Source organism: Acomys minous (genome assembly GCF_964271855.1).
Source record: "Acomys minous genome assembly, chromosome: 4".
NCBI classification, from domain to species: domain Eukaryota; kingdom Metazoa; phylum Chordata; class Mammalia; order Rodentia; family Muridae; genus Acomys; species Acomys minous.
The window spans coordinates 87,267,993-87,292,761 of NC_140486.1; the positions used below are offsets into that span (position 1 = coordinate 87,267,993).

At 44.1% G+C, this 24,769-nt stretch overlaps 2 protein-coding genes across 8 annotated transcripts in view; one reads left to right on the plus strand and one right to left on the minus strand.

Moving 5' to 3' along the window:
- Nucleotides 1-1,968: 1,968 nt before the first annotated feature.
- On the minus strand, nucleotides 1,969-23,798 carry WDR12 (WD repeat domain 12). Of its 5 annotated transcripts, none has more exons than XM_084778712.1 (14): nucleotides 23,661-23,798; nucleotides 23,015-23,219; nucleotides 19,511-19,605; nucleotides 16,912-17,006; nucleotides 14,603-14,709; nucleotides 12,655-12,770; nucleotides 10,835-10,989; nucleotides 8,844-8,889; nucleotides 7,277-7,362; nucleotides 6,127-6,267; nucleotides 5,912-6,017; nucleotides 5,652-5,784; nucleotides 3,350-3,422; nucleotides 1,969-2,076 (listed from the first exon to the last, which is right to left on the minus strand). In XM_084778712.1, the coding sequence occupies exons 2-14, from the start codon at nucleotides 23,053-23,055 to the stop codon at nucleotides 1,999-2,001; spliced, it is 1,272 nt and encodes a 423-aa protein (XP_084634838.1). In that variant the 5' UTR covers nucleotides 23,056-23,219; nucleotides 23,661-23,798; the 3' UTR covers nucleotides 1,969-1,998. The 5 variants fall into 5 exon arrangements, with proteins under 5 accessions (XP_084634838.1, XP_084634840.1, XP_084634839.1 ...); XM_084778714.1 differs by lacking the exon at nucleotides 23,661-23,798 and adding an exon at nucleotides 23,357-23,508; XM_084778713.1 differs by lacking the exon at nucleotides 23,661-23,798 and having other exon boundaries at nucleotides 23,015-23,331.
- The window catches only part of CARF (calcium responsive transcription factor), a 51,179-nt gene continuing 50,029 nt past the window's right edge, over nucleotides 23,620-24,769 (plus strand). For 2 of the 3 annotated variants that reach the window (XM_084778675.1, XM_084778678.1), the window contains exon 1: nucleotides 23,718-23,833. The gene's annotated coding sequence lies outside the window, so the exon portion shown is untranslated. Of the gene's footprint in view, nucleotides 23,641-23,717; nucleotides 23,834-24,769 lie in introns of those variants that run through there. The other variant, XM_084778677.1, reaches the window with a different exon arrangement.

Below are 24,769 nucleotides of genomic sequence, written 5' to 3' on the forward strand. Positions count from 1 at the left end.
ACCACTTCCTTTTTTCCATTTCCTCTGATATGGAGGCCCCTTCTCTTTTTTTAAAGATTTGTTTACTTATTTATACAGTATTCTGCCTGCAGGCCAGAAGAGGGCACTGGATTCATTATGGATGGTTGCAAGCCACCATGTGGCTGCTGGGAATTGAACTCAGGACCTATGGAAGAGCAGACAGTGCTCTTAATCTCAGAGCCCTTTGTTCTTTTTCTTTCTTTCTTTTTTAAATAAAAATGTAAAAACGAGTGCCTAAATGTATGTATATGCACCATGTGTCTGGTGGCCCTGGACCTGGAGCCCAGCTGTGAGCTGCCGTGTAGATGCAGGAAATGGAGCCCAGGTCCTCTGCAGTAGGAAGTGCTCTCAGCTGTGGAGCTGCCGCTCCAGCTCTGGCCTCCTCACCCGTAGTTCACTCGTTTAGAGTCTGCACAATTAATTTGAAAGATTTTAGGGAAAGATGCTATTGTTTTGCTTTTTTAGACAGTCTGGCATATCCCTGGCTGGCCTGGAACTCAACTCTATGGACTACGCTGGCCTTGAACTCAGAGATTACCTACCTCTGCCTTTCGAGGGCTGGGATTAAAGGTGTACACCACCACACTAGGCTGATCAATAAATTCTTTTTTATTTTGAGACAGGGTTTCTCTGTGTAGCCTTGACTGTCCTGGACTCTCCTGTAGACCAGGCTGGCCTCGAACTCCCAGCAACCCGCCTGCCTCTGCCTCCCGAGTCCTGGGATTAAGGCATGCACCACCACTGCCCAGCTTAAGTCTCCATTTTGATCCTAAAGTGAAATTGAGTTCCAGTTCTCGGGCTCTGCTTACCTGGCGCGTGAACAGCCTCTTACTTACAATTCAATCCCTGTTGAACCTTCTACTTGAATGAATGATGTATGTTCTACTTAAAGGAAACCACAATACCTTGTTATGTTCCTTTCCCCCAGAACTGGAAAGTCCTCCAGCTTAAAACGCCTGGATAAATTGTGCTCAGAACAAAATAAGAGGCCAGGCGTGGTGGCGCATGCCTTTAATCCCAGCACTTGGGAGGCAGAGGCAGGTGGATTGCTGTGAGTTCGAGGCCAGCCTGGTCTACAAAGTGAGTTCAGGATAGCCAAGGCTACACAGAGAAACCCTGTCTCAAAAAAAAAAAAAAAAAAAAAGAACAAAATAATTCTTGTGTTTAACTAGTCAAAATGTTATAATGCCTTCCTCCTCGTTTCCCACCTGGTTACCTCCTTGTTTCCTGGTCAAGGTTTTTCTTATAAAAGGCCTTAGAAACAGGCTGGTGTTGGCCACTCGGAGGCGGCATTGGGTAGAGTATTCAGGCCACATTTTTATTGTATTTTATAAACATGAGAGACAAAAGTAGTAAAATGTAGCTATTATGAAAGATGAACCACTCAAATAAAAAGCATTATTCAAATGTTTCTTGTCTCTGCACTGACATGGTATCAGAGGATTATCCATTGATGTCTTTCTTATGGAGACAGAGCCCATTGTAACCATGGCTGGCTGCCTTTGAGCCCACTATACAGCTGAGGATGATCTTGAACTTCTGATTCTCTTGCCTCCAGCCTCTTCAGGTTTTGGGATTATAGGAACATATGCTCTACCATGCCCGTTTTTTTGCGCAGTGCTGGAGATAGTATACAAGCTTTGCACATTTTAGTCAAGCACTCTACCAACAGAGCTGTCTCACTGGCCGCCTCTCCAATTTCATTCACAGAGTTTAAGATATTAACAGTCAAGCTGGACATGGTGGCACACACCTTTAATTTCAGCACTTGGGAGGCAGAGACAGGTGGATCGCTGTGAGTTCAAAGCCAGCCTCGTCTACAAAGTGAGTCCAGGACAGCCAAGGCTACACAGAGAAACTTTGTCTCGAAAACCCAAAAAACCAAAACCAAAATCAGAACAAACAAAAAGGACATAACAGCGAGACACTAAAAACCACAACACAACGCAACAAGAAGTTCTCTTTTATCTGTCATTCTCAAGCCCCTACGTGGGAAGAGGTAGGGGAATATTTGTAGGAATATAATTTATTGTCTGCTCCTCCACTCAAAAGTAGCTGTGTAAAAAGAGAGAAAGATGTAAATACAAATAAATATACAGTAGCTAGACATGATGAAATATGACTTTGACCCCCCCCAAGACAGGGTTTCTCTGTGTATCCCTGGCTGGCCTCAACTCAGACACTGACATCTTCTGCCTCCCCGGTGCTGGGATAGAAGGTGAGCACCACCGGCCCTGGCTAGGCCGTCTTCATGCAAGTGCTTCTATCACGAACTGTGACCACACTTCTCGACCAGACCCTCCTTGGCTTCCGTCCTCTCCCTTCCCAACAGTCTTGCTTCTACACTCATGTCACATTTAGAATTTGGGTTCCGTTCTAAAATATTTCATATATGTGCAAATATTCCAAAATCCAAAAAGCTTCTGGTCCAAAGCATTTTAGATAAGGGATGTGTTCTGAAGACAGGTTTTCACACTACAGCCGAAACTGGCTCACAGAAGCCATCCCTACCTCAGCCTCCTAAGTGCTGCAGTTTCAGGTATATGCTACTGTGCCCAGCTAGGAATATTTTACATAATAAATATGGATTATAAAATACTTAAGGAATTACAATCACTTTTATGGGCATATATAAGTTTTTGTTGTCTAAGAATCCTTTCCAGATGTAGGTCCTTGAGCCACTTTGATGGTGTCTCACAAAAACAAACACAAACAAAAAACTTTCTAAAACAGATTTTCAAAATAGAAATACCGTGACACCATCAGTCTGAAGTAGTGAATTTATGGACCTAATGGGATTTGTAAACAATGTCTTATTAAGATATTCATGAGGTGCCTGGACCAGCACAGGCCTGTAATACAAGCTACTGAGGCAGAGGACCACAAGCTCAAGTCTGCACGTGCTGGGTAACTGTCAGGCCAGCCTGGGCGACTGAGTGACAGCCCAGCATGGTGAGCGCCCTGGGACTCTGCAGATGGTCAAAAGAAGTAAAGTGATAATCACGTGGGGGGAAAGACCTGTTTTAAAATGTCAATTTTTATAATTCTTTAAATTATTAAAGGGCATTTTTTTTTGTTATGGGACATAAAAACAACTTTAAAACTCAGAAATATTAAAACTGCTAACTTTAACTTGGGCAGTGGGGTGGTACGGGAGGCAGAGACAAGCAGATCTTTGAGTTCTGGGCCAGCCAAGTCTACACATGGAATTCTGGGACAGCCAGAGTTACAGAGTGAGACCCTGTTTTGAAAAAACAACAAAACAACCCCCAGCCCCAACTTTAGACACCTTATTTTTCCCTTTAGTGAGTAATTTGTAAACTCTTACCCCTGTGTCTGTCCAGTCCACACTGAGAACTTTATCTTCATGAGCAGCTAGATCATACAGTGGAGCCTTACAGCTGCAGATGGAAACATACATGTTACATGCATTCACTGTTTTAATACAAACAGATAGTAATCACTAATACTTTTCTCAAAATTTTACTGGATTTATTACAGATTTATTATAATAGACACTCAAGGAAAATGCTATTCAGTTGCAAAAACTTATTCATAATAGACCCATTTTCACACTTTTGTACTTTAATTTTATCCCATATTATGGGTTTATATACTCTTTGTCCAGCCATTTGTATAACTCCTAAATATATATTTCTAGCCCAAACCTTTTTCTTGAGCATGATATATATGTGTATGTGTAAAGCTGTGTGGGTAAAAGACAGAACCAAATCAAAACTCTCTAATTTCCCTCATAAACCTGTTCTTCTAAAAATTAAAACTATTTTATATTTTGATATATATTTTATATTTATTATTATTAAATAACTATTTTTACTTTAGTTTGTGTATGAGAGTTTTGCCTGCATATAGGTATGTGCACCATATATTCATACAGTGCCTGTAGAGGCCAGAGTTCCAGATTTAGACGCCCTGAAACTGGACGGCTGTGAGCCACCACGTGGGTCCCGGAAGCTGAGCCCAGGTCTTCTAGAAGAGCAGCCAGTGCTCTTCTTAACTACTGAGTCATTCTCATGCACCATGTTTTCCCATTTTTTATCACAGTAAGTAGCATTACCCGATGCAGAAATGTGGGCAATATTCCTTGATGCCTATTTCTGTATTTAATCCATAAGAAATTAATCTTGCCAAAGACCCACATTCTAATACAGTTAGAACAAAATCGCTTCTCTCCTGACTAACAAAGGTCTTTCAGCTTCTGTGTGGCTTTTTTTTTAAAGAGGTAAAAATAAGCAACAAAGCAGGCGCCTTTAATCCCAGCACTGGGAGGCAGAGGCAGGCAGTTCTTCATGAATTTGTGGCCAGCCTGGTATAAAGTGTGGCCAGGACAACCAGGGTTACACAGCGAAACCCTGTCTCAAAGAAACCCAAAATATCTCGTCCTCAAACCAACCAACCAACCAACCAAAAAGCAACAAACCCTACCATCTGGGTGTGGTAGCGCACACCTTTAATCCCAGCACTCAGGAGGCAGAGGCAGGTGGATCACTGTGAGTTCGAGGTCAGCCTGGTCTACAAAGTGAATCCAGGACAGCCAGGGCTACACAGAGAAACCCTGACTCAAACAAACAAAGTTTCTTTGTTCCTGGGCTTTGTGTGTACATTATGTACAGGTATACATGTATGTAAGGACAACCCTAGCGACGGGCATGATGTTACATGTTTTGTTTTTTTGACAGGGTTTCTCTGTGCAGCCTTGGCTATCCTGGACTCACTTTGTAGAACAAGTTGGCCTCAAACGGACAGTGATCCACCAGCCTCTGCCTCCTGAGCACTGGGATTTAAGGCGTGCACCACCATGTCCGGCAAGGTTGCATGCCTTTATTCCCAGGCAGAGGCAGGCAGATTGCTGTGAGTTTGAGGCCATCCCAGTCTACAAAGAGTCCAGGAAGACAAACGTACACAGATAAACCCTGTCTCCAAAAAACAAAAACAACTTTAATTAATCCCAGCACTTGTGAGGTAGAGCCAGCCTGGTCTACAAAGCGAGTGCAGGACAGCAAAGAGAAACCATCTCAAAACATAAAAAACCAAAAAACTAAAGAAAAGCAAAACACCCCCCAAACAGAAAAAAAAAAGTCAATTCTCGGTATTATTCCTCAAGTGCTGTCTACTTGTTTTCTTGTTCTGAGGCAAGATCTCACCAAGCAGGTGCGGGTGGCTAGCTGGCAGTCCCCAGCGTCTCCCCAGTGCTAAGATTACACTTTATTTACTGAACTGTTCCTGTGGACTATTTCTAGGGTTTTTTGAGGATTAGTATTTGAGTACTGAGTATTAGTATTTGTCATAACAAGTAGTATAACCCTCCTGCAATTCTGTAAGTGTCTCATTAGTCATTACATTCTCTGTATAGAACAGTAACTGATATATTTGTTTTATAGATTGTAATCACCGTTTACTTTTTTAATTTAAGATTTACCTTTTTTTCTTTTTTAAGATTTTTTTTTTTAGTTATGTGTCTGTGTGGAAGCATGTACACGTTAGTTCAGTGCAGGTCCCCTGGAACTGGCATTACAGGTGGAGGTAAGCTGTCTGACTCCTGTGTGCCAGGAACCGAAGCTGGTCCTCTACAAGAGCAGCGAGAGCTCTTCACTGCTCCCAACACTTACCTTCTTGTGTCCCACAGCTTGACAATGTTATCTAAAGAGCCCGAGATCAGCTGCTGCTCGTGGGTAGGAGACCACGACACTGATGTCACCCAGCCCGTATGTGATGTGAGGGACAGAGACACCAAAGAACCATCTGAACGAAGGAAAAGAAAATGTGATGAATTTTAGGAAAGAAAAGCAGAACATACCTAAAGAGTATTTGTAGAGACTTATCTTTTAAATTACTATTTTTTAAAGATTCCACACTGGATACAACATACCTTTAGTTCGGGGATCCCACAGTCTAATATGCCTATCTGTGCTTCCAGATGCCAGACGTTTACAAAGGGGAGAATAGGAAATACAATTAAATACTTTATTTCCTGTCTGAAAATAAAAAGAAAGACCATTTAGCCACAGTGAGCTAAAAGTACCTGCCTTTAGAAACTTACTACTGAAAAGACTATTAATCAGAAACGCCAAAATTAAGTCTTACCAGAGTTGATTTAAGCCCGCCAGACTCAACATCCCACACTCTGATTGTGTGATCCCAGGATGCACTGCAGATTTCTTCAGCATCTGACCAAAGAACTGAGGAAACTGCTTCTGTGTGGCCAGAGAGGGTCACCAGGGGCGTCTATAAAGGAAAGGTCCCCAAAGGAAGAAAACATTTTCACCACAGAGTACCTGAAGCAAGAGTGGATTTTAGGGTCCGGTGTGGTGCCGCACACCTTGTTCCAGCACCCAGGAGGCAGAGGTGGGCAGGGCCCTGAGCTCTATGCCAGCCAAGGACACATAATGGTGCTCTGCCAAAAGAGGAGATGTTAATGCGGCAATTTTTTTGCCCACTGGCTTATTTTGTTTTTTATAGCAATTCTCCAAGATAATGATTTCTGTGTTTGTTTTATATATATGAAGGGGTCAGAAAGATGTGACTCAGAGGATAAAGGTGCCAGCTGTCAAGGCTGATGACCTGCGTTTAACCCAGGGACCCAGACAGTAGAAGAACCAGCCCCCAAAAGTTGTCCTCTGACCAACACACACACACACACACACACACACACACACACACACACACACACACACACGTCAGGAGGCCAGAGGGATAACTGAAAGGGCAAGGGTTCTTGCCACCAAGCCTGATGACCTGAGTTCAATCCCCAAAACTCACACCATGGAGGAAAGAGCTCATTCCCTCAAGCTGTCCTCTCCTCCCACACATGTACCTGGGCTCAGACCCCCACCTCAAATCAATATAAAAGCAAAACATAAAAAAGCAATGGTTTAGTGCTGGAGGGATGGCTCAGTGGTTAAGAGCACTTGCTGTTCTTCCACAAGACTCATGTTTGGTTCCCAAACCCCAGATAGGCTGCTCATCACCACCTGTAACTCCAGCTCCAGGTAACCTGATATCCTAATGGATCAGCCTGACTGCACCTTAATACAAGGTCAAAATACAACTTTAATCCCAGCACTTGGGAGGCAGAGACAGGCGGATCGTTCTGAGTTCGAGGCCAGCCGGGTCTACAAAGGGAGTCCAGGACAGCCATGACTACACAGAGAAACCTTGTCTTAAAAAACCAAACCAACCAAACAAACAAACAAAATAAAAAAAAGCCCACAAAATAAAACAAATCAAAGCTTACTCTTGTTAGTCCCAATTGCTCTGTTTTTTGCTTCTTTCTTGGTCGATTTGTGGATTCTTCCATCTCCTCCTCTTCATCTGTAGGGACTGCAGCATAGAGAATAACAATCAAGTACCCACCCACCCCCCTTTTTAAAAAGCATATTAAAACTCAGAATTAACCAGTTACTCTGTCTTTACAGCCATTGTTATGAATACAAACCACTTTATCATAACTATAAAAAACTGCTTCCAGCTCAATCCAGATTAAGTTATGGCCATATTGTATTTATGCCATGCAGGAAACAAGGCAAGCACAGGTTAGACGACATATTTCAGCCATGTTTACTCTTATTAACTATTCCCTTTTGTAAAAAGAAAAATGCTTCATAGTTGTTTTGCACTTCTAGAGATCAAAGCCAGAGCCAGCCAAGTCCCTTATCAGTAAAGTTACACTTCCAGGTCCTTGAATTAAAGAAAAAAAAGTAACTTTCACGAATATCAATTTCATGAATATTGATTGATATTCATGAAAGTTACAAAATATTAAAATCTATAGTTTTTCAGTCTGAGTGTGCTACTTGGCTAAACGATATACATGAAAAAGATGTCTTAAAATTAAAAACAGTAGCAGGATGGTGGTGGCTCATGCCTCTAATCCCAGCATTTGACAGGCAGCGGCAAGTGGATCTGTTTGAGTTTGAGGCCAGCCTGGTCTACAGAATGAGTTCCATGACAGCCAAGGCTACACAGAAAAACTGTCTCAAAAAAACAAATATAAATAAAAAGAGTAATAGCTGGTACCAAACACTGTCTCATTTACCTGATACTATTGAAGATTAAGACAACAATTTAAACTAAAATTTCTTCTTTAAAAATTTGGTGGGTTCCCCCCCTCCTTTTTTTTTCTTTTTTCTTTTTGCTCCCATCAGCATTTCCTAACTTCTTTCAAGAACCTCCAATTGCGTTTTTTAATCTGTATTTTCAAAGTGGTGCATGATTTCAATCCCAGGATTTGGGATGCAGAGGCAGGAGGATCACAAGTTTGTGGTCAGGCTGGTCTACAGAGCCAGTGCCAGGTTCCAGCACAGTGAGGAATATTTAAAAGATGTTTTGCCAATGCATGCATGTGCACATGTGGACCTGGTGCCCGGGAGCCAGCAAAGACAATCAGATGCCTAACTGGAGCTGAGGATGGCTGCGAGCTGTCGTGTGAGTGCTTGGACTAAGTCTGTGCCCTCTATAAGAGCAACAAGTACTCTTAATCACTGAGCCAGGGCTCCAGCCGCTCAAAAATCATTTTAAAGTGACTTACAGTGAGTCAGTATCATTCAAATGACAATTTCCAAGTTTTTTAGTAAATGCATTCTGAGATCTAAGATAATTTGTAATGTATGTGGAAAATCAGTGACTGTCAAAGAGGTGGTAGGGTAGGGTGAAAAAAAAAAGAAGCAAAAAACTCAAAGCAGAAATTCATATTACACTAAAACACATTCGTCTATTTTATAGCAAATATGAGGTATAAAAAAGTCCCTCACTGAAACTCTAGAAACATCATTAATAAGTCAAAGTACAAAAAATATTTATACCTGTAGACCAGATCTTTAGCATCTTATCCCAGGAGCCACTGCAAAACTAAATAGATACATACAAAGGAAAAAACATATGTAATAGCTTACAGTATTTAAATAGATACATACAAAGGAAAAAACATATGTAATAGCTCACATTATTTAAATAGATACATACAAAGGAAAACCATATGTAATAGCTTACATTATTTAAATAGATACATACAAAGGAAAAACATATGTAATAGCTCACATTATTTAAATAGATACATACAAAGGAAAAACATATGTAATAGCTCACATTATTTAAATAGATACATACAAAGGAAAAAACATATGTAATAGCTTACATTATTTCCCCCGCCCCACTTTACTTTCAAAGTTTTGCTTTGCTTGCTTCATCTCTCTCTGTACACAGGCTCTAAAATCATTACTACTAGATACTCATATATTTCTAGTCTTTTGGAAGCTGTGGCCTTGGTCTCCATGGTAACCAGCTGCCATTCTTATGTGTCCTACGTAGCTGTTTAGATCAAAGCTGGCAACTGACCCACACTACACTAATACGGCTGTTCTGCCTCTGGAAAGTTTACAAATAAATCCTGTGACATGAACTTAGACTTCTCCTTCTCCTGTCGCAAACAAAGAAGACTTTTTTCCAAGGGACAAACAGTACAGCGTATAAAAATTACAAGATGTTTCCATGTAGAGAAAACCAGAATAAGGTTCAAAATCAACAAAAGTGATTTGTGAACACAGAAGGCTGGGGTATGCCGGCTGCATTCAGCCTCCATGCTCTAACAAGTTGAAGATGAGTTTTTACCTATGTATGAGCAAAATACAGGTCTCCTAACTTCCCAGCCAAAAGATAAGAAAGGTTAATTCATTTAAATTTGGACTCAACAGCAGATACTCTCTGTGACTCAAAGTAAACCTTTATCTTTGAGTGCATCAAACATTCTTTGTTACTCCAAGTTGTAGAATACTTTTTTGGGGGTGGGGGTGGGGTTTGGAGACAGAGTTTCTCTGTGTAGCCTTGGCTGTCCTGGACCCGCTTTGTAGACCAGGCTGGCCTTGAACTCACAGAGATCCACCTGCTTCTGCCTCCCGAGTGCTGGGATTAAAGGCGTGCGCCACGACGCCCGGCTGTAGAACACTCTTAAACCTGGAATTGTTCAATGTAGCAGAGGGAACTTTTGAATGCTAAGAGGGTTTGAAAACCTTCATAAGTCAATGCAGTTATTACTCTCTGGTTTGTATGCTTACCTATTATCATTTTGTTATAATAAGGAGTAGGGCAGGCTGGGCATGGCGGCTCATGCCAGATTGCACTATATGAGATTTCCAGGCTAGAGTGATAGCCCATCTCAAAAAAACAAAAATAAGGGACTGAGGATTTCAGTTCAGGTGCAAGGACAAGACGTTTGTCAGCACCGATGGTAAAATAAATGGTTAATATTACTTAGAGCATGTAAGGCTTGGGTGTCAACATTTTCAATTGATGATGGTACCATAAGAGGATGTGATGAATTAAAAAAAAAAAAAAAAGACCTATCAATTTCCATCATTTAAGGCTCTAGTTTACTTGACTTTTCTTTTAATCTAATATTAAAAATATAATTTATATGATAAAAGCAGACAGATACCCAAGCTAAAGTAAATCTTTATTATATGACTGGTTACTTTGGGTCTAAAAATCTTAAGTGTTTTTTAGCCTCTGACTGTTATGCAACTTAGATAACCACTAAGGATGCATATATAGGGGACTGGAGAGATGGCTCAGAGGTTAAGAACACTGGCTGCTCTTACAAAGGTCCTGAGTTCAGTGAACCACAGGATGGTTCACAACCAATGAGGTTACTCTTCTGGTGTGCAGACATATGTGCAGGCAGAACACTGTATATATACTAAATAAATCTTTTTTTAAAAGAATGCATATATTAAAATATTTTTTCATTTGCTTAAAATTCCCAACTCAACACAATAGTGACAGCACAAAGGCTGCTTACTTTAGTTCCTGAGCTATCGACTGCTATGGAGTCCACACTCCCAGCATGCCCTCTGCAGCAGTGTAGGGCCTTCACTTTGTTCCTCTCTACATTCCATTCCCATAAGAGAATAGTCTGATCCATCGAGGCACTCAGTAACAAGCAGGACAAACCGTCTGAAACAAAAAGAAAACAAGAAACAAATTAGTACAAAATCCTAACTGCATTTTACTCTTTATCATTCAGAATTTTGTGAATGTTTTAGTAGTAATCAGATGTGTAGAGGAATGTTAATTCAGAACATGGCTGCTCTGGCAAGAGATCACATCCAAAGACCTTCTAGGTCTGTGTGATTCAGCTGGAACACAAACACGCCTTTAACGCAGGTGACAGGCACACAGATCTGAGTTTGAGGCCAGCCTGATGTAGAGCAAGTATCGTTAGGTCCATGTGTGGTGGTACAGGCCTTTAATCCCAAGCAATGAAGGTGAAGTTAGTTTGTAGAAGGAGCACCTGTTTTAAAGTGATGTCTAATTGAGTGGCAGAAAAAGTCAAATCAGAGAAAGATTTGACAGAATAGGATACGCCCAACTCTCACAGGAAGAGAGAGGAAAGGGAGCTACTTAATGGGCAATGCAGAGACTGAGAGGAGGAAGTTTTACCAGAAGCGTTTTATATCAAGAGGTTGAATGAGAAAACCAGCTAGACACAGGTTAAGACAGAATGAGCCAGAGAATGAGAAGCAGCCAGATTAGAGCAGATTGCTGACGTTAGTTTGAGGCCGAAAGAAAAGTCAGGTGGGACAGGAGTGTGAGCCAGGACAGCTGAATTGAACCAGCCAGCCAGAGTTCAGTAAGAACAAAAAAGGTGAGCTTATGAAGGAGTGAAGAGGCTGAAAACATTCTAGGCCTAGGTTAGACTGTACAGAGGCTAGAAGTTTCCAGGACTAGGCCTAGGTTAGCAGAAGAAGGCAGCAATCCTCCCAGACAACAACTGAAGCAGGCAAATAAAAGTTCCTTTTACACAGATGGACTGCTTTTAAAAGAGAGCTAACACGGTAAAAAGGGAAAATTCCTAATCCAGGCCTAGTAGTGTGCCTCTGTAATCCAGCCCTCAGGAGCCTGAGGCAGAAGGGTACAAGTTTTAGGCCTGCCTGAGACGTAGAGCAAGGCCAGCCTAGATACAGTGAGAACCTGCACCCCACCTGTATCCCCCCCCAAAAATGCTTTAAAAACAGGAAAAACGTGTTCAATACACTTAGTAACTTGAAAAGGCACACTGATAGTTTTGTTAAAGATTTTCTTCCATATTTGATGCTAGGTATGTGGGTCAGTGGTTGAGTGTGTGCCCAGCATGCACAAAACCCTGAGTTCAATCTACAGGACCAGGGGGAAACAAACAGCAATCTATGGAGTTTAAAAATCTAATTCTTTCTTCCTTGAGTACCATACTTCTGAAAGACCTCACAGCAACTGAGGAGTAAAGCATTTCTTACCCAATCATTCTGCTACACTAAAATTAGTCCAGTTTTAAACGCTTAAGATTCTTCTGCCAGGTATGGTGGCACACACCTTTAATCCCAGCACGTGGGAGACAGAGGCAGGTAGATCACTGAGTTCAAGGACAGCCTGTTCTACAGAAGAGTCCAGGACAGCCAAGGCTACACAGAAACCCTGTTCTTTTTTTTTGGGGGGGGGGGGAGATTCTTCTTAAACTGGGTGTGGTGGCACATGCCGGCAATCCCAGCACTTGAGGAAGCAGAGGCAGGTTGATCTCTGTGAGTTTGAGGCCAGCTCAGTCTAAAACAAACAAACAAACAAAATTCTTAAGTAGAATTTTACCTTTTTTCACCCAAGCCACATCTTTCACAACATCTGTATGCCCCACAATTGTCATTATTGACTTTCCTTCCAATGACCAGATCCGAGAAGTCTTATCATAAGAACCAGACAGGATCCTACAATGAGGAAAAAAATACTATGAAATAAAAAAAGATGACTTTTGAAGCTCTGAAAATCAACTGTTTCTATGGCAACAACAAAGTAAACTTTGGACAATGAATTCTTCTTTTTATGAAGAATAAGATTTCAAAGCATAACAATAGCTCAAATGTTACACTAATTTTCAGAATCCCTATAAACATGAGATTTCACCTTTGTTGTTGTAAATACTGTACTTCACCAAAGCAATGCAAACTGCTTATAAAGCCTAACAGTCCTTAATGAGCCACTGAAACTATTAAAGAGAAAAACAGGGATGGGGATGTAGCTTAGTGGTGGACACCTGCCCAGCAAGCAGAAGCATCTGGCTTTGATGCCCAGCACCACACAGACACACAGACACATACACCAGAGAAAAATACTTAATAATAAATAAAAGTAAAGAGGCCAAAAAATTAAAGACAGAAGTAAGCTACCCCTCCGACCAGCCCCTAAGGCATTTACTCTTAGATCTGCATCCATACCTCCTTGCCTCCAGGCTGCCCATGTGAGCCCCAGAGTAGTGTCTGTACCTTCATGGTAGCAGCTAGGGAGATCTTTAGCCATAAGAAATTAATTTTTCACCTCTATGAAGCAGTCTCTATCTCTGAGTGCTGACATATAGAATACAAATGTCACAACACTTTGAAACAAAGAAAACCTAGTACTAAACACTGTTTTCTTCTTGAATATACTAACTGCAAAAGCCTGTCTGGTATGGTCACCAATATACACAGCACAAGTTACCTTTATGGAGAAAAGAGAATCAGAGAGAAACAGCTCCGCCGAGGATGGCAAAGACGGACGGAAGCACATAAGAAAACAAAAGTGAGCCCACTCCCATGTGTACCATTCCTCCGCCCCCTCAGCGAGCCCACCCCCATGCGTACCATTCCTCCGCCCCCTCAGCGAGCCCACCCCCATGCGTACCATTCCTCCGCCCCCTCAGCGAGCCCACCCCCATGCGTACCATTCCTCCGCCCCCTCAGCGAGCCCACCCCCATGCGTACCATTCCTCCGCCCCCTCAGCGAGCCCACTCCCATGCGTACCATTGCTCCGCCCCCTTAGCCAGCCCACTCCCATGCGTACCATTGCTCCGCCCCCTCAGCGAGCCCACCCCCATGCGTACCATTCCTCCGCCCCCTCAGCGAGCCCACCCCCATGCGTACCATTGCTCCGCCCCCTCAGCGAGCCCACCCCCATGCGTACCATTGCTCCGCCCCCTCAGCGAGCCCACCCCCATGCGTACCATTCCTCCGCCCCCTCAGCGAGCCCACCCCCATGCGTACCATTCCTCCGCCCCCTCAGCGAGCCCACCCCCATGCGTACCATTGCTCCGCCCCCTCAGCGAGCCCACCCCCATGCGTACCATTCCTCCGCCCCCTCAGCGAGCCCACCCCCATGCGTACCATTCCTCCGCCCCCTCAGCGAGCCCACCCCCATGCGTACCATTCCTCCGCCCCCTCAGCGAGCCCACTCCCATGCGTACCATTGCTCCGCCCCCTTAGCCAGCCCACTCCCATGCGTACCATTCCTCCGCCCCCTCAGCGAGCCCACCCCCATGCGTACCATTCCTCCGCCCCCTCAGCGAGCCCACCCCCATGCGTACCATTGCTCCGCCCCCTCAGCGAGCCCACCCCCATGCGTACCATTCCTCCGCCCCCTCAGCGAGCCCACCCCCATGCGTACCATTCCTCCGCCCCCTCAGCGAGCCCACTCCCATGCGTACCATTGCTCCGCCCCCTCAGCGAGCCCACCCCCATGCGTACCATTCCTCCGCCCCCTTAGCCAGCCCACTCCCATGCGTACCATTCCTCCGCCCCCTTCACCGAGCTGACCCAGTCATCGTGGAACATGCACTGCTCTGGCTGGGGTGCGCTGTATTTCTCCACGTATTCTAGTTCCACAACCTCTTCCTAGTCACACAGAGAATAGGAAAGAAATCAGGAAATTTTAAATTATTACTTTGAAGAAAAAAAATTGAGAGGCATTTGAAAGTTAAGATTTCAGCCTGGAATGGTGGTGTACCCATTAACCCCAGTACTCAGGATGCAGAAGGATCTATAAATTTAAGGCCAGTCTGGTCCACATAGCGAGTTACAAAATATCCAGGGATACACACGCCGTGCCCCACGATCTGGCTGCAGTCCGACACACGCATTGTCATGATCATTGATAAATGTTGTGCGACACTGCTCCCCCAAATCTCTGATTGGTCAATAAAGAAGCTGGACAGCAATGACTGGGTAGAGAAGACAGGAGGGCTGGACTTGGGTTCCCATGGAGGCTCAGGGAAGGATCAGGAGGTGGAGAAGAGAAGAAGAGAAAGAACGTGGCCATGAGGCCTGGCCTGATGGAGCAGCAGCAGCCCAGGCAGGACCAATATGTCAAGTAATTCGGGGGGTGTGGCTGGGAAGTAGCCAGACTAGCAGAGGGGGTTAGAAGATTATCTGCCCAGTTATAGAGCTTAAGACTTGCTGAATAGGGGCCGGGCGTGTGGCGCACACCTTTAATCCCAGCACTCGGGAGGCAGAGGCATGTGAATCGCTGTGAGTTCAAGGCCAGCCTGGTCTACAAAGCAAGTCCAGGAGAGACCCTGTCTCAAAAAACAAAAAAACAAAAACAAAAACAAAAAAAGTTGAATAAATATAAAAGATACCTGTTTCATTATTGGGAGCTACAGCAGGTGATTAGAAAAGGCCCCTCAAATTATACAATGACTCAGGTCATCAGGCTCTGTGGCCAGCACCTTTACTCAGTAAGCTATCTTGCTGGCTCCAAATCACCCTCCTCCCCCATCAGTCTTACTATACAACCCTGGTTGGCCTAGAACTTATAATGTAAACCTGGCTAACAAGGAACTTTCAGAGACCAGCCTACTACCTCTGCCTCCTGAGTGCTAGGATTGAAGATACGTACCACTACTCTTGGCTTTTTGCTTTACATTTTTTTTGTTTTTATTTGTGTGTATTTTATTTGTCTGCACGTAGTTTCTGTACCATGTGTATGTAGTGCCCAAGAAGGCCAGAAGAGGGAGTCGGAGTCCTTGTGAGCCACCATGTGGGTGTTGGGAATCGAACTCAGTGCTCTTAACCACTGAGCCATCTGTCTAGCTACTAGTGATACTATTATTATTTTTTTGGGCGGTGGGGGGAGGCAGAGGGGATTCGAGACAGGGTTTCTCTGTGTAGCCTTGAGTGTCCTGGAAGTTGCAGACCAGACTGGCCTCGAACTCAGAGATGCACCTGCCTCTGCCTCTCTGTAGTGCTGTGATTACAGGCGTGTGTCAACGCTTCTGGACTGATAATAAAAATGAAATCTGTTCTGTTTGTATTTTCTAATTATGACTGAACTTGTAACCCTGGACATGTAATGAAAAATCAAACACATAATCTGTACTTCTTGGATAATCATTAGTCTGTCTTTGTTCTGTGAAACACGTATAAATAAAGAAGCAATCTGATTACTAGCCAGTCAGAGCGGCAGGATTCCCTGGACCATCTGAGCCTGATTCCCTCCCTCCTTCCCTCCTTCCCTCCCCACCCCCCTCGCTGAGACTCCTCATCTCTGCAGGATGGTCTTGTTAACAGTCAGCATGACTGGGGAAAGACCGCCGACAGAGAGTTTGAAAATTACAGGGAGAGGTAGCACAGCCACTGCAACCTGCCCACATTTTGTGAGATGTGTGCAATTATGCTGTCCTCCTGTTTATTAGTATACCTTTACTTGTTATTCCTTCTCTTACTTATGCTGTTACAATTTAAGTCTATATTAACCCATATGCATTTTCTTGAGTAAAATGCTCTTGTGGGGGGTGACTATATAGAAACATAAGTTCAAATTTCTGATGAGTGGGCAAAGGAGCTTGCTAGCAAGCCTGAGGTCCTAAGTTCAATCCTTGAGACCCACAGAACTTAACTGCCTCCCACTAATTGTCCCCTGACCTTCACATGCAGGCCGTGGTACCTACATGTACCACACATTAAATAAGTAATTAAACACAATTTTAAAACATTTTCTGAGACTCTTGGGTGAATCAATTTAAATAGATTCTATAAGGAGTTACTCAAAATACTTTGCAATGCATTAAGTCAAATACAAGCAGCACTTGGACTTACCGATGAAATGTTCTCCAGTTCCATGTGTTTGACCAAGGGCATTCGAAGAAACTGACCCTTGATAAGGAAATCGAACTCGACACGTTTGTGGAGCTCTGAAAAAGAGTAAGGGACGTAAGAACGTTGGTGCGCAGGTATGAGGACCCCAAAGCAGTCAAGGTCACAGTGCACACTGCTGCCTCTGCTACTGCACAACTCGCCATGGCACGTCAGGCAGATGTTATATCCCAGCAAACTGCCTGCTCTCTGGTTTTTTTTTGGAGACTGGGTCTCTGTCTTAGTACTCAGAGGTCCACCGGACTCTGCCTCCTGAGTGCTGGGAACAAAGGCATGTGCTACCACACCAGCCAGCTACGTGAATTTTAAAGAATCAGCATACTTTGTTCTGCTGGCTTATTTGTGTTTTTATGGTTGGTGTAATTATTTTAGGGAGGTAGAGGCTAAATCCAGGCTGTACAGTGCTCAGCACATGTTCTACCTGTGCACTAACTACATCCTACTGATTTCTTTTTGTTTTAAAAGAGTGGGTTTATTGTGTACACTACAAGAAGGAAACAGGCTAGACATTACTGAAAGTACCACCTGGAGCCCATTACCTGCTGTGGTTTTCATTATTTATTTATTCTTTTTGTGTTTTTTCAGGACAAGGTTTTCACTGTGTGGCCCTGGCTGTCCTAGAACTCACTCTACAGACAAGGCTAGCCTCAAACTCACAGAGCTCACCTGCCTCTGCTAGGATTAAAGGTATGCACCACCACTGCCTGGCGATTACCTGATTTTTAAAAAGCTTTTTGTTTTACAGAAAATGTACAATACACACACACAAATATAAATACACTGAGCATCCATATCCTATTCCAATACCAAACAACTCCTGAATAACTGTTTCTATCCTTCTCCATTGTCTCACCAGCTTGTTTTAAAGCAAACCTCAGACACCATACCATTTTGTTTGTAAATGGCTTCATTTATTATACATTTCTAAAATATAAGAACTTAAAACATGTTAAAATCTTAATTATGTTACTATCAGATACTCTTTACTCTTCCTGAAGTTTTTATTAATTTAACTGTGTGTTGAAGCTCTCACTGGCTTCAAACTCACTACACAGGCCTTGCACGCTCCATCCCGTTGCTTCAGCCTCTAGGGAGCTGAGGAGTGACCATCGTGTGCAGCTATTCATGTTTTAGAGTAAGCCTAAGTCCGTCTCCTTTTTCTTCTTGTCATTTCTTCACTGAGGAAAGTGGGTTAGCTATCTTCCATTTCTTACATTCTGGGCTTGGTTAACTACATCTCCAAAGTGTCTTTTTAATTTTTAAGTTTTTTTTATTATCGTCTTGGATATGTATGTATGATGGGTGTTTGTGGCAGTGTGCCACGGTGCCCAGGTGGAGGTCAGGTGACAACTAACTTTGTGGAGTTGGGCCATGAGGGTTACACTCAGGCCATCGGGTTCACAACACTGGACAACAAGTGCCTTTAGCGCTCTGAGCTATGTCATGGCCCTACAAAGTGTCTTTTAATATGGTCCTCTGATCCCTACCATATCCTAGAAACCAATGAGCCTTAAATGACTGGTTTCTTTTTTGCAAAGTTTTCATGGGGAGTACTGTATGTACCACATCAACAGGATCCATCAACTAGGTTTAAGGTTTTTTCCCCCATGTGTTGTGAGCACATGTGTGTGCGTGAGTGTTTTTCAAGACAGGGTTTCTCTGTGTGTATCCCTGGCTGTCCTGGATTCACTTTGTGTTGGGAATAAAGGCGTCCACCACCTTGCCAAGCCAGTTTGGTTTTTCAAGGCCCGGGTCTCTCTGTGTAGCAGCTCTGGCTGTCCTAGACTCGTTTTTAGACCAGTCTGGCCTCAAACTCACAGATATCTGCCTGCCTCTGCCTCCTGAGTGCTGGGATTAAAGGCTAATTCTGTTTTTTGTTTTTTTTTTCAAAGATGATGCTTTACATGGTTTTCAATTTATTGCATGTTTATGAAATCTATTTATATCCATTACTTTTTGGGTACTGTTTCACAAGAAACACCACTATTAATAATGACATTTTGTTATTGCATAAAATAAATGCTAAGATATACTGTTAATTTGTTTTGTACATCTCTAGCCAAAATGAGGCCTAAGCATCAAGATCCTTGTTTCACTCAGCATGAACACAATCTTTGATTACCATAACTGGCACACACTAAAATCTCTACTCCTAAATTATACTTTACCTCCAAATTGTCTTTTAAAAGCAGACTGAACATACACTTTTCCAGAAAATTTTCTCTCAAAGCATTCACCAGAAAAATATGTATATTACAATTGATATATTTTATTATAAAACTGACGTATTGCATACAAAAGTGGAAGTAAAAAAACGTATTTAAAGCCAGGCAAGGTGGCCTAAGACTTTAATTCCAACACTCAAGAGGCTGAGGCAGGGAGATCTCTAAGTTTGAGGCCAGCCTGATTTACAGATCAAGTTCCAAGACAGCCAGGGCTACACAAAGAAACGGTCTCCAAAATAAAAAACAAAATAAAACATATCTAAGTATAGCAGATGGCACTGTGCCATCTCCTAACTTCTTGGAGCATATATACTCACCATTTTTGGTCTCCAGCAATTTATTGATGATGTTACTAAGGTCAGCAACTTCGGAGGTGGCAGGGATTGAGAAAGGAACATCATCTACTGCGAATCTATAAAAGGAAATAATGTCAGCATTATGTCTACACATATCTTAACAAATCTGCATTTACTCATTCGACAACTATTTATTGGGTACTTTATCCAAGACCTTTACTATACAGAATAAACAAAATGTGATCTATCTCTCCTTCTCTCCCCCCCTCTCCCTCTCTCTCTCCCCCTCTCTCTCCCTCTCCCTTCCCCCCCCTCCCTCTCTCTCTCTCTCTCCCTCCTTCTCCCCCCCTCTCTCCCCCACCCCTTGCTTTTTGGGACAGGGCATCTCTGTGTAGTCCTAGTTCCTGGAACTCTTCTCTGTAAACCAGGCTGGCCTCAAACTCATATTTTATTTTATTTTTTTTGTTTTTGTTTTTTGAGACAAGGGCTCTCTGTGTAGCCTTGGCTGTCCTGGACTGGCTTTGTAGACCAGGCTGGCCTTGAACTCACAGAGATCCACCTGCCTCTGCCTACTGAGCGCTGGGATTACAGGCGTGCGCCACCACGCCTGGCCAGCAAAATGTCTCTTAAAACAATGAAACCACATGAACAAGGAAGGTGTCATACATGATGAGTTATCAGACAAGTCACTCCAATCAGAGAACAGGGTGGAAGTTCAGGACCCAAAAAGATGCACAAAACATATCATTCTTGGGTCTAGAGAGATGGCTCAGAGGCTTTTCTAGAGGTCCTGAGTTCAATTCCCACAACCACACGGTGGCTCACAACCATCTATGAAGTGATCTGATGCCCTCTTCTTGCATGCAGGTGTACATGCAGATAGAGCATGCATATACACAAAATAAATAAATAAACCTTTTTCAAAAAATCATTTTTAAGCCACAACTACAAACATGATGTTGGCCAGGGAAGGGAAGCCTGGAAAGGAGAGGGTGGGAAAGCAACCACAGCAGACCAAAGGAACCTGCTCCTGTGTCAGGCACTGATTTTGCGTTAGGCAAAGATGAGACAAAAGAGAGCTTTAAATCCCATATTCTATGAAATTGTTTTTGATCCTTTGTGTAGGCAACACGGAACCATTGTAGAGTCCATGGTAAGGACAATAGCCGGACCTTGCTCACATAGTGCTTTATAGCTGCTCAACAGGCTGAACTAGAAGAATACATGACCAGAAGCAGAACAGGACTCAAAGGAAAGCAAGAAAACAGTTGTAAGCCGGGCATGGGGGCACACCGATGCCTTTAATCCTAGCACTCAGGAGGCAGAGGTAGGCGGAGTTCGAGGCCAGCCTGGTCTACAAAGAGAGTCCAGGACAGCCAAGGCTACACAGAGAAACCCTGTCTCAAAAAAACACAAAAACAAAACAAAACAAACAAACAACAAAACAACAACAACAGAAAAGAAAACAGTTGTAAAGTATTTATCTGGTAAGGAACTTGTATCCAGTTCCTTGTATAAAGAACATTTACAATTCAGTGTTAAAATGTCAAATTTTTTTTTATTGAGCAAGAGATCTGAATAGATAGTTTTCCAAAGGAAAGAACAATGGCCAACAGGTAAAGGACCAAACCACAGTGAATATCACTTCACATCCATTAGGGTGCAAATTAAGTGTTGGGGAAGATACAGAGAAAGAAGAATCCTCATCCATTGCTGGTGGTACTGTAAAATGGGGCAGTTACTTTGGAAAACTGTGTGCCAGTTCCTCTAAAAGCTAAATGTGGTCTTACCATTTGGCCCAAGAACTACATGTTTTAGGTATATACCAACAAGAAATGAAAACACAAGTTCACTGAGCACGGTGCCAGCCGCCTTTAATCCTAACATTTGGAAGGCAAAGGTAGGCGGATCAGGAAGTCTCAGGCCAGCCTTGGCTACACAGTGAGATCCAGGCCAGCCCGGCCTACGCTTGTTCACATAAAAACTGTGCATTAATGCTTACATGGCCACTACCCTCAGTAGCTACGATGGCTAATTTGACAATTAGAGAAAATGAGCCATATGACGGACCATTTGGACACCAAGTCTGGTGAGAGTCTGCCTTGTGAATAAACCATAAAAAGCACAGTAAGCGAAAGATGCCACCCACAAAAGACCACATTATTTCGTATATTTCACTATACAAAATGCCCAGAATAGGCAAATTTACAGAGACAGACGGTAGGAAGACAAGTAGTTGACTAGGGTGGGGAGCACTTAAGGGATGGAGTTGCAATGGAGAAGCTTGAGTCAGGCGGTGGCAGCACATACCCTTAATCCCAGCACACGGGAGGCAGAGGCAGGTAGTTCTGAGTTCGAGGCCAGCCTGGTCTACAGATGGATTTGAGGATGGCTGTATAATTCTACTAACATTATGTGTCTGAATCCCACACATACTATCTATGTGTCACTGGTAAAGTCAGCTATGACTTGTGTATATATAAATATGTAAGTACATACATATAAACATACATACACACAGACCTGACTAGTCATACAACCCTGGTGGCGCTGGCAGGCTTCGCTAGCCTTGGGGAGAGCAAGCTTCCATTCAGTGGCTTTTCTCCATGGTTTCTGCCTCAATTCCTGCCTTGGCTTCCTCTGAAGATAATTGTATCCTGTAAGCCAAATACACCCTTTCCTCTCCAAGTTGCTTTTGGCCAGAATGTTTTATATCAGCAAGAGAGATGTAGGTAGGACAGGCACACATAATACACCCAATCAAATCGGTAACTGAACTGACTTCATTCTAAAAAAACAAAAAACAAAAAAACCTCTACGAACTGAACCTCATATTTAGAGATCCAGTTTCTAGACTGGTTGGAAAAAAGCAAACGAAGGTGCGCTTTCAGACACCGTGAGCCACCGTTAACAGCCAGCCTGTAAACAGAAGTGCCAATGTTCATTCCTAAAATTATGAGCACGTATGAGCATCTTTCAGAAACCAAACTCGATGCCCTTGTCCTCTCCACAACAATTAAATTATAAAGAGCTCAAGCACGAAGGTGGGTAGAAAAAAAACGTTGGTTCAGGAAACCGGCTAAGACGAACCTACCGCTTCCAAAAGCGGTGGGGGCACATGACGACCGGAGGACAAGTGACATCTTTTTTTTTTTTTTTTTTTTTTTTTGAGACAGGGTTTCTCTGTGTAGCCTTGGCTGTCCTAGACTCACTTTGTAGACCAGGCTGGCCTGGAACTCACAGTGATCCACCTGCCTCTGCCTCCCGAGGGCTGGGATTAAAGGCGTGCGCCACCATGCCCGGCTTGCAAGTGACGTCTTGTTCATATTCCTACCCGGCAGTCAGGTTATTTCATTCGCATTAAGCCATTTTTAATTCCAGCCACATACGTATTAAACTCCCTTCAGCTTTGATTCCCAGTCAAAGCCGCAAAGATGACCAGGAACTACAAGGTCCAAACCGAAGGAGTATTAAAACCAGATCGGCTCCGGGGTGGCAGGAACAGGAGCTGGGACCCTTACTTACTTCTTGTCCTCCGTGTAGAAACGTGCCTGGAGTTGCGCCATGGCGGAAAGTACACACGAGATTTCTCCACAAACACGTATGCGTTGAGAACCCCAGTAGCTTCTACAGCAGACAAGTACGCCGCAAGCGCTCTCTTCCCCAGGCTCCTCAAACCGCACCACGAGGTTCTCTTCCTACAGGCGCCCAGCCCGCACACATCAACTACCTATCCCCGAGATTTAGGAAACATCGATCAGTAAAGCTCAGGCTTAAAAGCAGCCTGTCAGTCCCCTTAATATTCTGATGCTTCTTACTAGCTATCTAGATCCATAATCGATTCGGAAGATAGGGAAAAGAACTAACCTGAATCTCTTTTTATTTTTTTATTTTTTAAAAGGTGTCTTTAGGCCGGATGCGTTAGACTCAGCTCTCGGGTACTACAAACCCCAGAAGGGAGCGCGTTTCAGACTCGGAATGCTGGGAGTTGTAGGCTTTACTTATTATTTTGCCACACTACACTCGAGTTCCCATATTTGCTTCCAAAACTACATTCCCCGGGAAGATATTACATTTCCTGCTTCTTAACTTGGAGCGACAAAGGTCCCGTCTGTCTGACTTTAATCCATAGTTCTGACAGCCTGATGCAGGTGAGACCACGCGTTCTTACCTCAGGCGGCAGAGCGGAAATACGGAGAGCGGGGCGGGGGGGACCGAGTAGAAAGGAGACTGCGTGACGGTGGCCGAGAAGGGTCCAATCTTACGGGCCGCATTGCGCCTCCCGGAGGGGTGCGCCTGCGCGTTGTGCTGGTCTCCATGGCGGGGCCTCGGAGCCAAGACGAGGTTGAGTAGACTCGTTTTGAATTTTCTCCCTTCTGCTCCGGCGGACTCTCCTCTCGCGTTGTGGGGCTCACTGCGGCGGCAGGGCTGGGGGAGGGGGGAAGCCGGAGGTCTAGCAGAGCTGTCTGCGCCCACGGACCGGACGCTCGCTCCCTCCCTCCCTTCTTCCTCCTGCCTCCTCCTCCTCCTCCTCCCATCACCTCTTGACCCTCCCCGGCTGGGAGCAACCGCCGGCCCCCGCCCTCGATCGCCGGACGCGCCGCTGCGTGCTGGCCCTGCGTCCCCGCCTGTCTCCAGGGCGCGTCCTTCACCCTGGTCCCGGGAGGGGGCCGGCGGCCCGGAGGAGGCAGGCTGCGGCCGGGGGAGGGAGGCTAGGTGTCCTGCGGAGGATGCTGAGCCCCAGAACGAGCCACCGCCGCGCAGCGCCCGCCAGAGAGGGACCTCTCCCCTCCTTTCTGAGATTGATGTTTAGAAAATCCTCCTTTGCTTCCAGTCCCTCTCCCGCTACCCTTTTTAAAATCTTGAAGTAACTCAAAGGCTTGTCTCGGTTTCAGTGGTCCCTATTTTAACTCTATTTTCCTGAGCGGAGAATAGATGGGGGTGTAGTACTCTTAAGATCCCAAAGTCGCTTTTTAAGACATTCGCCTGAGAACCCCTCCGGGGGAGGTTGGGAGGCAGGCGGTACACGCTCTTCCGAGACAGCAATTTACAGCCCAGCAGAACTGGACTGCAAAATGTGCTGGCTTAGTGGCATATGCGTGCAGGTGAAGACAACGCAAGCTTTGCTCTTTTGTTTGCCGCCTAATATTTGAGTCCTCTGTAGAAAATTGGAAGTGACTTAAACTACCGGAGGCGGAAAACAATCATTTAAGTGAGCAGTGACAGAAAAAGCATGACTGTTTTCAATGTATGCACCCTACAGATTTGCATGCCCTGTAA

Excerpts from the sequence above, each read along its gene's own strand:
- WDR12 (XM_084778712.1), bottom strand. The coding sequence starts at position 23,055 with ATGGCGCAACTCCAGGCACGTTTCTACACGGAGGACAAGAA. Across the intron at positions 19,606-23,014 it reads TTCTACACGGAGGACAAGAA|ATTCGCAGTAGATGATGTTC; the intron begins GTAAGTAAGGGT and ends TTCCTTTTATAG. Across the intron at positions 6,018-6,126 it reads GCGGGCTTAAATCAACTCTG|ACAGGAAATAAAGTATTTAA; the intron begins GTAAGACTTAAT and ends TTTTATTTTCAG.